General features: G+C 45.5%; 2 protein-coding genes across 5 annotated transcripts in view; one reads left to right on the forward strand and one right to left on the reverse strand.

The window, feature by feature from the left end:
• The window catches only part of LOC144107038 (uncharacterized), a 439,706-nt gene that overhangs the window by 366,150 nt on the left and 61,267 nt on the right, over nt 1-12,289 (reverse strand). The window lies entirely within an intron of this gene.
• Nucleotides 4,894-11,318, forward strand: LOC144107026 (uncharacterized). Its single transcript, XM_077640011.1, has one exon. It carries the CDS (start codon nt 5,062-5,064, stop codon nt 7,345-7,347), a length of 2,286 nt encoding a protein of 761 aa, XP_077496137.1. The 5' UTR covers nt 4,894-5,061; the 3' UTR covers nt 7,348-11,318.

Below are 12,289 nucleotides of genomic sequence, written 5' to 3' on the forward strand. Positions count from 1 at the left end.
AAATAATTCACTGGGACATAGCTTATAGCCGCAAGCATATAACCCGGTGGGACACAAGGCTGTCGATCTTTTAAAGAAACTGAAAACACAACTGTTGTCCGTGCTTTGCTAGTTTCCCTTCGGATGCCAGGGTGCTTGGAACGCATAGGAAACAATATTATTTCTGTGCCACCAGGGAGTTACGTACATATAGGAGTAGAAACCTGTCTGACGACTCTGCTTAAGGCGCTTGTGGTCATTTCAGCACCCCCATCATGTCTCAAGCTTATATTTTTCATTGATGGAATTTCTTTAACGAAAAGCTCTACGAGTCAGTTTTGGACTATTTTATGTCAGAGAGAGGGAGTTCCAAACAACAGCATATTTGTTGGCTGCTACCACTGCAAGTCAAAGCCAGAGTCAGTAGACACCTTTCTGACTCCATTTGTTGATGAAATGTGCAGTCTGTATCAGAATGGACTTTATGTAAAGGGCAGAAAATTCACGATAGAAAGAGCTTTTGTATGTGATGCCCCTGCACGAGCCTTTGTGCTAGGTGTGAAGTCTCACTCTGGTTATTTCAGCTACACTAAGTGCACTAAAAAAGGAGAATTTGTAGATCATAGGGTTGTTTTTACTAGCAAAAATTCACCCCATCGCACGGATGACGACTTTGCTCGCAAAACTCACAAAGAACACCATGTTGGCAGCATTGTCCTTGAGAAGCTTCCCATTGGATTAATCTCAACTTTTCCTTTGGACTATATGCCCTTAGTATGCACAGGAGTCACCAAAAAGTTGCTGCTGTTATGGGCAGGAGGTGAGCTTCCACTTCACCTGCCAGCTTCTGCTGCTGCACAGCTTTGAGAGTCCTTGCTTGCTTTGAAAAGTTACTGGTGCCTGGAGATGAATGAAATGTGTTTATTGCTAACTAGCAAAGCTGGATTGCTGATTTGCTGATTTTTGCATATTGTCATGGTTTGCAGCCCCAAGAGGTGAGGTGTGCTCCTATGCAATGTTCCATGCCATTTGCGAAGAAAAGTACCCGCAGCCCAAAAAAGTGTGCCCGCTATGCTTCATCCTCTGAAGAACCCATGCTTGAAAGGCCAAGCAGTGAAAGTTGTTCTAAACGTAGGTACAGCTCATGCTCTCTAGACAGGCTTGCCTTACAGTCATTGCTCACTAAATTCTTATGATGAGTGGATGCAAGCATAGTTAACATTGTGAAGTGTACATTGAGAGCCCTTCCTTTTTCAGATGCAACATACACCCTGCTAGAAGAAATTCAACACATTAAACAGCAAAAAGAAGACCCTCAAATTGCTTACAAACACAAAAGATGACAACAGTGAAGGCCTTCATTTAGAGTTGCCTCTAAAAAAAGAGGATGATGTAAATGATCTGGAGTCTTAGATTGCTAGCGACAAGGTAATGAGAACAAGCTTGGTAAGCGAACATGACACTTTCTATGGCTGACTCTAGAGTGAGGGCTTTTGGAATGCACAAAATACATTTAATACTATAGTATAATGCATTACCTAATGTGTCATGTGAGAGCTGGGCTTATCACTTTATAATGAGAAATGCAGAGTTTCACAATTCATATTAACCCAGTTCTCACAATTTGGATTGAACTAACAAAGCTCAGTATCCTTGACGTGCATGCCACAGCTGGAAAGTGTTGTCCTTTGCTTTTCAAAGTTTTCCTTCTCATGAACAAAGTGCTGAAGTGGCATGACATGACGTGTGTAGTTGGTGGCACCACTGGACCAAGCAGTGTAGCGCAAGAAAATATTCCAGTCACCCTCTGAGGCTCATCAGTGGTCACACTGATTGGCTGCTCTACTGCAAGAATGGTAGCAACAGACTTTTTTTTCTTTTTTGAAAACTGCTTAGACTTATAGGTGGCTGCTGGCAGTAGTATACATCATAGCTCATGAAAGCGTGAAAGTTATTGTGTGAGATTTCCGGAAGGAAAAATATTTTTATGGGGTTAGGTCATGGCCGTAAAATGCTGTATATAATTTGGGCAAATGCTAAGAGAACCAATAACAGATGCAGTGGAAAGCTGGCATCATCTGAGATATGCTTTTTCAATTTTCAAATATAAATTCATGTTTAAACTGGGTTCAGCCTTCACTGCATTGAGGCAAGCTCTACCTGGCTAAAGCAATGTTTCACTCATCTACATGGGAAGATATCCTCTCAGACTATATATTAAGAGTGTTTCCTTTTGTTTTACTGTGTGGAATATCATTCAATATATTTGTTGCAGACACGGAGGCTTTCACTAATAGGTGGAAAGAACATAAGGACGCTGAGTGCAAACATCTTGCCCACAGTGTTCACCAACGAAGTGGGTAAGATGTTCAGCGTTTCCTGACAGCGGGGCTAAAGAAGCTTGAAGGACCTGCTTGTCCTTGGCGTGATTGAAAGTGTATATTTGGTAGGCTTTTACAAATGGTGCATAGTACTAGTTCGTTCCTATAAGTACGCCAGTAAGGCCTGCACAATTACCTTGAATTTGAAAAATTAACATAAAATGAGTGATTGCATAATAGTTCAATAGTTATATTCTTAATGCCAAAAATGTTACTATTTAGTCACACTGGAGTTCACTGTAGCATGAGCCACTAAGACTTTTCATATAACCTGTTCAACTGTGCCTGCACAATTTTTCAGTATGGTGCGACTGCTTTTTTAGAATCGATACGAATGGACAGGCGCTGGGCAAAGCGAACGAGAGTGCCTTTAGTGGGAAACAACATGACAAGGGAGCATTATTTCACACTAAGGTCGCGTCTAAAAGTTGTGAATGCCCTCCAGGTAGATGACGATGTTAAAGCGCAGGACAGGCTATGGAGGATACGGCCACTAGTTGTGGAGGTGCTGAAAGGTTGTCATCGTCTTCCCCGTGAAGAGCTTGTTAGTATTGATGAGCAAATGATTCCTTTCAGTGGGAGTACCCAACTGAAGCAATTTGTTCCCAAAAAACCCAATCCAGAAGGGTTAAAGAACTTTGTTTTAGCCAGCCCATCCGGCCTCATTCTTGATTTCGAGATATATCAAGGGAAAAAGTCACTTCTGCATCCCGTGAGCTCTGGCATTGGTGAATCTGCCGTGTTGAGGCTGACGCAAAGCCTGACGAAAGGGACGAAGCTCTTTTTCGACAGGTATTTTACTTCTCCGGGGCTCCTAGACAAGCTGGTCGAGAAGGAGATTGCAGGGACTGGTACAGTTATGAATAACCGTGTGCCAAAGAACGTCAAGCTTTCCTCTGAATCGCAGCTTAAAGTGCAAGGGCGAGGCACATCAGAGATGTGGGTGCGGAACGATGACAAACAGATGGTTGTCAGATGGTATGACAACAAACCCGTGACACTCATGTCATCATTGCATGCAAAAGAACCAGAAGACACTTGTCGGCGGTGGTGCGCCAAACAAAAAAGGCACATAGATGTCCCAAGGCCCCACATTGTGCAGGCATACAATGCTAACATGGAAGGAGTTGACATGGCCGATCACATGTTAAGCTTCTACCGCATGAAGGCACGTGTTAAGAAGTGGACCATACGCTGCATTTTTCACCTGTTTGACATGGCATTGTGTAACGCATGGATCCTGTACACGCAAGACATGCGCAGCTTACAGAAGAAGCAAAAAGACATCTTCAAATTTTTAGACTTTCGGATGTCGGTAGCTGACGTTCTTGTCGCCCAGTGCAGCGAGCCAAGCAGTGATGATGATGACACTCTCTGGAGTCCCCCACAAAAACGGGCTGCCCTGCCTCCAGCTGAGGCTAGAACGAAAACACTGGGCCACATGCCAAGGCTGGCCGACATACCCCATGCTTCTCGTTGCAGGTGGGAAGGATGTTCAATGAAAACGAAATTCTTCTGCACAAAATGCCAAATGTTCTTTTGCATCACCAAAGAAAGACGCTGCTTTGAGGAAGCACACTCAAAGCACTGATGTTTTTCTAGAGTAATTTTGTGCACCACTGTTGTTCTGATGTTTATTTTCTTGAAATTATTGTGAAATTCCTGAACTAATAGAAATGGCAAAATTTGTTGTCAAACAATTCAGGTTCTTGGAATACAAAAGTGCAATGTATTTTAAAATAAACAGCTGTATCTCTTCGAAAAGTCGTTTTGATGAAGCAAATATACATTTTTATGCAGTTATTTGAATTTGTCTTCTTTGTTTAGTGAACAATTTGAATTTACTTGCTTCTTCAGCAATATAGGTATACAAAGGCCTTGAGACCTGATGTCCAATATATTGGACATTACGCCACCGGCCAAAGAATTTATGATACTGCAAAATTGCGTGACACTTTCTACCAATGCACTAAGAAAAGGCATTTCTGAAAGTTTCACCAAAAATCATGATCCTAAATTCACTCTGGGTCTCAGGAGGATATCACATTGAAGTGGTTCTTTGTGTTAAAAGTGAACTGCTCATTTTTTGTATCCTGGTTATTGAAATTTCTGGCAACAAGTCTTCTAGTCACTAAAAGTTCCTGTGACAGTAAGGCCTGTGTTTATTTTTAATTTTACAGTTTCAACTAGTTCTGTATTTGTTCGTTTTCCACTTGATTTATTGGTCACATATTGAAACCTGCTGTATTTATTTGTAATTTTACAATGTCTGAGCAGTTTTATATTTCTGAATTTTGAACTGCCTGACCATTTAGTTTTTCATGTTCACTGAAAGTCAGAGTGATAAATTTACACCTTTTGTCTTTGTAAATTTCAATAAATAGAAGAGCAAGGTTTATATTACTATTGTTTTATATTATTAGTTGGTTAACATGCTTAACATTGGTTAACATGCTTTTAAACGTAACATTCACCATATGCTCAACTGATGAGACTATTCTGCAGCATGGCTGAAACCAGTATATTGATTCCACCTGAAGGGGAGATGCGGGTCGAAAAACGCGGGTTTTTACGAAAATTATTGATTTTTTGTTTTTGCTTGTTTTGTCAAATTTAGTATCTCCATTTTTATGAAAATAAATATCAAAGCTGAATTTGAACGGGAAATGGGCTAAAATTGCGATTAAAGAGCACAAGGTGGATGTTAAAAGACCGAAAGTACGCTATTTTTGAGCGTCTCGCGGGCGGCACAGCATGGTTGCTCGCCGCTGCGGATCGCGTGAGGAGATCAGCCAAGCCGCATTCTCCCGATCACCACAGTTGCCGGGTTTCGGCAGTGCAAGAAATAATAAAAAAAAGCATGCCTTTGCCGCGTTTCTCGAGCGCTGCGACTGGGTTTTTAAATCACGTGGTACGATTCGGGGCCCGCCATTGGCCGCCGTGCGCGTACATGTGGCGAAGCCTCCTTGCTGGGTCCATGCTCCGTCGAGGGACGCTTCAGTGTGACGATCGTGAGCCAACTCAATCTTCGGTCATGGATGAAGCAGGATCGAGCAAGCGAAGTCATCGTGCTGTGAAACACCGTTCTATTCACAAATATCGAGGACGACGGCGAAAGTCGAAGGTGAAGGCTCGTCCAGCGACAACTCGATCCGCGGCGATTAGGCCTAGCGGCGTCGGACCCGACGCCAATCATCCTAGTGTTTCAGATGCCTCCGGGGAATTCGGAGCAGCAATAGAATATGTGAGTGCTTCAGAAAAGAAGATTGGATATTTCCAAGGTGAGGAAAGAGCCTGTGATGAGGCGTCATCTGTCCTTATTGATTTGACAGCGCTGAACATTCTCGTGAGCGGCGCGATTTGCCCAACATGCCAGCGTTCGGGACTTCGAGTCCGGGAGCCGGCCGCGAAGCGCAAAGGACTCGCTTCATTCCTTGAACTACTCTGTGAGAACTGTGCGTGCCCACAAAGTGTTCTTTCCGCAACCTATACATCGCGGCGAGTTGTGACGTGCAGCGACGCCTCCAACAACGCAAGCCGGGACTATGACGGCGGGAGCTCGCGTGAAAGCTTCGCCGTCAATGTCAAAGCTGCTGTGGCGGCCCGTTCAATAGGAATGGGATATGACCAGCTGGTACGCTTTACCGCAATTATTGGACTCCATAAGCCAATGCATCATAAATCTTTCGCTGCAATCAACAGGAAAGTACACGATGCTGCGATGAGTGCAGTCTCAGAGAACCTCGAGAAATCGCGGGCCATTACAAAGAGCGACGTCGGCGGGGATAATATTGCCGTGATGTTTGATGGCACATGGCAGAAACGCGGCCATAAAAGCCACAATGGCATTGGGACAGTTATTTCCCTGGATACTGGCCTTTGCTTGGACTTCGAGGTCCTTTCAAATTACTGCCTTGCATGCAGCCGGCACAGGGTCCTGCCAGATGAGGAGGAAGAAGTCTGGCAGGCTTTTCATGGCCCTGTGTGTGAGAAGAATGTTGACTGCTCGTCCAACGCTATGGAGACTGAAGCTGCAGTGCGTATATGGCAGAGAAGCCGCTCTTACGACACGCCACTGCATTTCAGGAAGTTCCTAAGCGACGGGGATTCGAAAGCCTATGCGGCAGTTGTAGAGGCCAATGCCTACAGTGGTGTCCCTATTGAAAAAGAAGATTGTACCAACCATGTGGCAAAGCGCCTCGGAACTGCTCTCCGCAAGCTAAAGGAACCCCTGCCAAGAGGGGAAAAACTAAAGGAGCCTGCAATCCTGAAGCTGCAGACCTACTATCAGGTTGCTATTACTAGCAACAGGGGCAGCGTCCAGGGAATGTACAGAGCAATTTGGGCCTCATATTTCCATTCATGCTCGTCCGATGGGGCTAGTAGCCATAAGTTCTGTCCTGAGGGAGCAGCATCCTGGTGCAAGCACCGGCGAGCCGAAGCGATGGGTGAGCGTGCACCAGCCCACACACCGCTACTGACCAAGGCCCAGGGAAAGGCGATCTTGCCCATCTACAAGAGGCTAACCGACGAGAAGTTGCTGGCCAGGTGCATCCAAGGCAAGACCCAAAATGCTTCCGAGTCCTTGAACAGCAAGATATGGCTTCTCTGCCCTAAAACAAGATTTGCCTCTCGGTATGTAGTGGAAACGGCCACTGCCTTGGCGGTACTCTGGTTCAACAGGGGGCACACCAGCTTTGACCGTGTCCTCGAAGAACTGGGCGTGCTTCCACCTGTAGGCCTGGTGGAGCTTGGCACATCCAGAGACACGACAAGGCAGGAAAAAATGTCCCTGAAGCTGACTGCGGAAGCGAGAGCAAATCGCCGCACACTGAAAAAAAAGCGCATGTCGAGGAGTCCACTCGCAAGGGCCGTGAGGGGGAGACGTATGCTGCAGGATGTTTCTAGTGGCAGTGGCTGCTTTAGGGACAACTTGCTTCCTTTGTGCCAAAGTTTGATTGAAATTGAAGCTCTCTTTTCTAAATAAACATGTAATTTTAACTTCAAATCCATTTTTCTCAAAATGCAATTTTGGGCAATTTTTTGAGTTTGCCCTTCTTGTTTTTGGTACTTCTGGTGATCGTATCAGAATGAAATTTTGCACACATTTTCTCTGAGATGTGAGGAGTGCCGTTATCTCAGTCAAATGTAAATACTGACCAGATATTTACAAAAAAAATTACTTTCCACATGGTGATGTCGTGAAAATGTACACTACCAGGTTGAAAATTTTTCACTTCATTCGCACATTCTATATGCACTTTATAATTAGTTTTTGGCACTATACAGTTTATATGGATCAAAATGAGCTATCAATTGTCTGTGAGCATGGAAGTTTTTAGTATGACAAAAACAGGGGGCATAAAAGTATACATTTTGCACATTGTCACTGAATAAAAAAAAAACTATGCAACTTACAATAAAACTAGTTGCAGATTTGAAACCAGCATAAAAAACTAAGTTAAAAGCCAGAATTTCATAGCTCTAAGTCAAATATTAATGAAAAAGTGTCTTTGAGTAGCATCTCCCCTGAAACTCAGAATTCCTAACAATTCAGTATTTCTACGTGGATAGCCTGCAAAATAATATTCCAGTAAGCGCTACGAATCAGACAGGCATTGAATGAGACCATTTGAGTACAGGTCTGCAATATCTACGCATGTTCTGGGCCAAAGCTTACTGAGACATCTTCAAGACCATACTGGAGGGAGCATTAGCAGAAAAAATGCTGAGCTTGAAGATGGCTAATAACAGCTAATGGCTTGAAAAAGATGCCTTGTAGCTAACCTGCTTGGCTAAACTAGCCAAGAAATAGATGTCTTGAAGATGGCTGTGTTTCCTGGGTCGTTGAAATTCAAGCTCCGGGAACAAGCCAACCAGTTTTTGATCAACTCACGGAGTATGTGATGTGAAAAACACAGAACGGAGGCAACAAAATGTGAATCGGTAGCAGGTGTATCACGGCGGCAGCAGTGAGGACGTTGGCAGCTATCACGTCGCACCTGCGTCTAACAAAATAGGGGAGGTTCTCAGTGCGGCTACGGGGATCCCTCAATCCAGGTATGAGCTATCCATTTGGCCTGCTTAGGACCAAAACATCATATATGTAGGCATCCGGAATCCTGAGTATATATGGCAGGTGCTCGCCGTGGGAGAACTCACACTCGACGGCAAGAAGCAAGCAGTCCAGGCATGCCTCAAGCCCATCGAGGACTCCTGTTGTGGAGTAATTCAACTGGATCCGGAGGTGACCGAGAAATTTCGGAAGTCATCTACTTGGACGAGGCAAAAATCATCAATGCATGGAAGCTAGGAAGGACAAACGTGGCGGTGATCAGCTTCAAAGGACACCGCGTGTCTTATTACATCTTCTACTGGAACGAAGCTGTACAGGTTAGACTCTACCGGAAGACTACCCCAGCCTGCACGAAATGCGGGGCGGTCGGCCATCGAGTGGACGTGTGCCGCAATCCAGACCGAACGTGATGCCCGGAGTGTGGGGAAGTCAAATCGGGGAACAAGCTCGAATGTGAACCAATCTGCCTCATCTGTGGAGAAGCCCATCACACGGGATCAGTGGAGTGCTTCGGAAAATACAGACATCGCAAGCGTGGCGGTCCTGGTGGCCACAAGGCGGCCACTGGCGGCGGCTGCAGCAGCAGGGGCAACAATTCGTGAGGAGCCGGGAAGGACCAATCCAAGGGTGTGCAGCAGCAACACCAGCAGCAACGCGGTGGAGGAGGTGAAGGAGACAGAGGTGCTTAGGGGGGACGTGGGGACATCTGCCGACGCTCAAAACAAGGTGAGCAGTTGGGTGTCGCTAGTTACCCTACCACCGCCCTCTTTCGTTGGCTGTACAATTGCTAAAGAGAATATCAAACTTAAACAAGTAATTGAGCAAATAAGAGAAGAAATTAAAGGCATAAGAACTCAGTGCAGTTTGTTGGAATCTTCTTTGCACGAGGAAGGTGACATTAGTGGTGAAGAACTCATGTCTGCATTGAACGCGACGAGTTGCAATCAATACGGAGTGCATCAGCGCCTAACGGAGCAGGACGTAAGGGAGATAGTACAGCAATAAAACAGCTAGAAGCTACACTGCTTCAGAAAGTAGGAAATACTCTTAAAAATTGTCTGTGGTTTAGCTCTGGTTAATCCAAGTCGAATTGCGAAAGCTTTGTTTCCTCGGCACATCGTCTACGCAGCGTCTCATTGCGATGCTCTCGAGAATTCAAAGCGGTCTCTTCTGCAGTTGAAGAGTCACTAAGGGAGGTGTCACTTCTAACCCCATCTGTGTAACGGCGCTTCTCGAGTCTTGCGGCGCGTTCTTCTGGAGTCTCTTGAGCGCGCTGCCTCTTGCTTGCTTCGTTCTGTCATTGTTGCATCTCTTTCGCACTCTCCATAACGACTACAATATGCACGCCGTTAAGCTAAACGTTGTTCCTGCTCTTCATCCGTTTCTTCCGCACGCCGCCGCTTCTTAGCCGCAGCACATCGTTGCAGCTTCACCTTATACACATCATCCGACATACCGTGGAGGATTCGCTGGGACGACTGCGACGAGCCGAGTTGGGGGGCCGCTTTTCCACAGCTGGCATGACGTCACGTAGAGCGAGCCCCTCCCCCACAGCAGCGGCGCGTGGAGGATTCGCTGGGACGATCGCGACGAGCCGAGTTGGGGGGGGCCGCTTTACCACAGCTGGCATGACGTCACGTACAGCGAGCGCTCCTCGCCGCAGCGGCGTGCAACTGCAGCATGGAGGATTCGCTGGGACGATCGCGACGAGCCGAGTTGGGGCCCTGCTTTTCCACAGCTGGTATGATGTCACACATAGGTCACGCTAAAGGTCAATGGTGGATTCTCCGGGACGACGGCCAAGAGCAGTTTGTCGGGGATTGTCGGGGATTAAATATAGGCGTTTGGTGGACAATTTTGCTGCCAGTTTCCGGACATTTTTTACTGCCATAGTTGTCACGAGGGAAGACGTCCAGGCTGCCATGTAGGTAGTGAATGGCCTCTAGCATATATACACAAATGTTAGGCTGAAGACACGTGCATAGACATAACCTCCTTCACTTTTTCCAAAACACAAAGGCATGACTCACTGGCACCCATACCTGGTCACACAGGTCGTGAAGGAGCGTTTCAACTCTTCCTTTTGAAGCGGAAAGGATATATTCTAGTCAAACGCTACGTCCACTGAAATGCAGCGTGCTCCTCTCGTAATTCATTTTCCAAAAGTAGGAAACAGCGGCGCCTTCAGCAGACTTCAAAGCTGCACAGGGCATCCAAGAAACTTGCAGATCATCTTGTTTTTCATGTAATTCGATATTGTACTTATTCTGTCATGCATGCACTTATCCATTTCGCGTTAACCAGTTCTTTACCTTCCGTAAACGGAAATGAAATCACAGCTGAGGCTTCTACTCGCCTTCCAAAAATGTCAACACATCTTTGCGTTGCAGGTGGCGTATGCAGCGGAGCACGGCATAAGATCCTGCTGGCTTCAGGACGCAGAACTGCACGAGACTGTGGCCACGATCATTGAGAGGAATTTCAGCTCGTTAACTTGAGTTGGTGGTTGCAAGTTTCTAACCTTGTCTTCTGAAATAAAGTACGGTCCCGAAACCCAGGTACTAAAAACACAGCTGAGGCTTTTGCTCGCCTTGAAAAGAGTCTTCGGCGGCGCGTACGAGAATTGCGGAAGTGCGATGCATACGAATGTTTATGGAGATGCCCTAACAGGTAAGTAGGCAGGCCGCCATAACAGCATAAAGTCCCCGAGATGTCACGATAGAGAAAGGAAAATGATTTCACACGATGTCAGTCGAAATAGGTAGGTATCATTTTTATAGTGGAAAGGTATTTAATTTTTGCACAGAAAGACATTGACTCGCAGGAACTGAAATGACTGTAGTCCACGCACCTATCTAAAACGCTTCAACGGAGTGCTGTGTACTTAACGCATAACAGTCACAAGCACGTCTTAAGCTGTCTTGATTTGGTTGCCTGTTAGTAAGACGGGCTTGTCTACATAAAAAGTAATAGCATGAGGGTGAAAAACTCAGTTTTGTTAATCCTTTTATTTTCCATGTTCAGTGCAAGCAAACAGAGCCTAGATCTACTGTCCTGCACAGATGTTCAGTAGCAGTGGGGCTGTGTTGCCACATGCAACTTGTTGGAGCCACGACCAGTAAACGCATTTTGTCATGTCCACCGACCAACAACAAAAAGATTTTCTCAAAACATGCAAAAGGACATCCTCAAGGAATTGATGGAAACTGCACCAGAGTCTGCACATGCGAAGCATAAGACACATATAAGAAAACAGCACACTCACACTCTGCAAGCACACAACACTACAGATGTTCCTTACACTCTTGAAAGTTTATTTTCAGATGAGCATGCAAACTCTCCTCTGAGAGACTGTGCAAAGTTTCCGTTTTTTGAAAACTTCAGTAGTGAAATGAGAATGTCAATCAAGAGGTTCTCTCTTGAGATGCTAACCACAAAAGAGCATTTTACGAGAGTGAGGTGTGCCTGACAGCAGACAGGGCAAAACACCTGTGTGAATGCACCGTCAGTCAGCAATGCACATTCTGGCAAAGCGAAAGAAAAAAAAATAACCGGTAGCATCTGCAGAGAACTCGACACTTTTGTAGAAACAGCAAGTCGAACATGGGCAAAAATGGAAAGAATTTTCCAGAACTGCACTTTTGCTGGCAACCAAGCAACATCATATGGTAAAGAAAATGAACCGCTTTCTGTTCATGAATACGGACACATGCAGAATGCTAAGGTCAACAGGCTGGGGCTCATAGTTGTCCCCGAGTTACCATGGTTAGGCTACAGACCTGATGGGATTGCAATTCAAAATGGAAAAAAAATCCTTGTTGAAGTTAAGTGTCCTGTGTTGGGCAAACAGATG

Source organism: Amblyomma americanum, chromosome 10 (assembly GCF_052857255.1).
Source record: "Amblyomma americanum isolate KBUSLIRL-KWMA chromosome 10, ASM5285725v1, whole genome shotgun sequence".
Lineage (NCBI taxonomy): Eukaryota > Metazoa > Arthropoda > Arachnida > Ixodida > Ixodidae > Amblyomma > Amblyomma americanum.

Excerpts from the sequence above, each read along its gene's own strand:
- LOC144107026 (XM_077640011.1), top strand. The coding sequence starts at position 5,062 with ATGTTAAAAGACCGAAAGTACGCTATTTTTGAGCGTCTCGCGGGCGGC.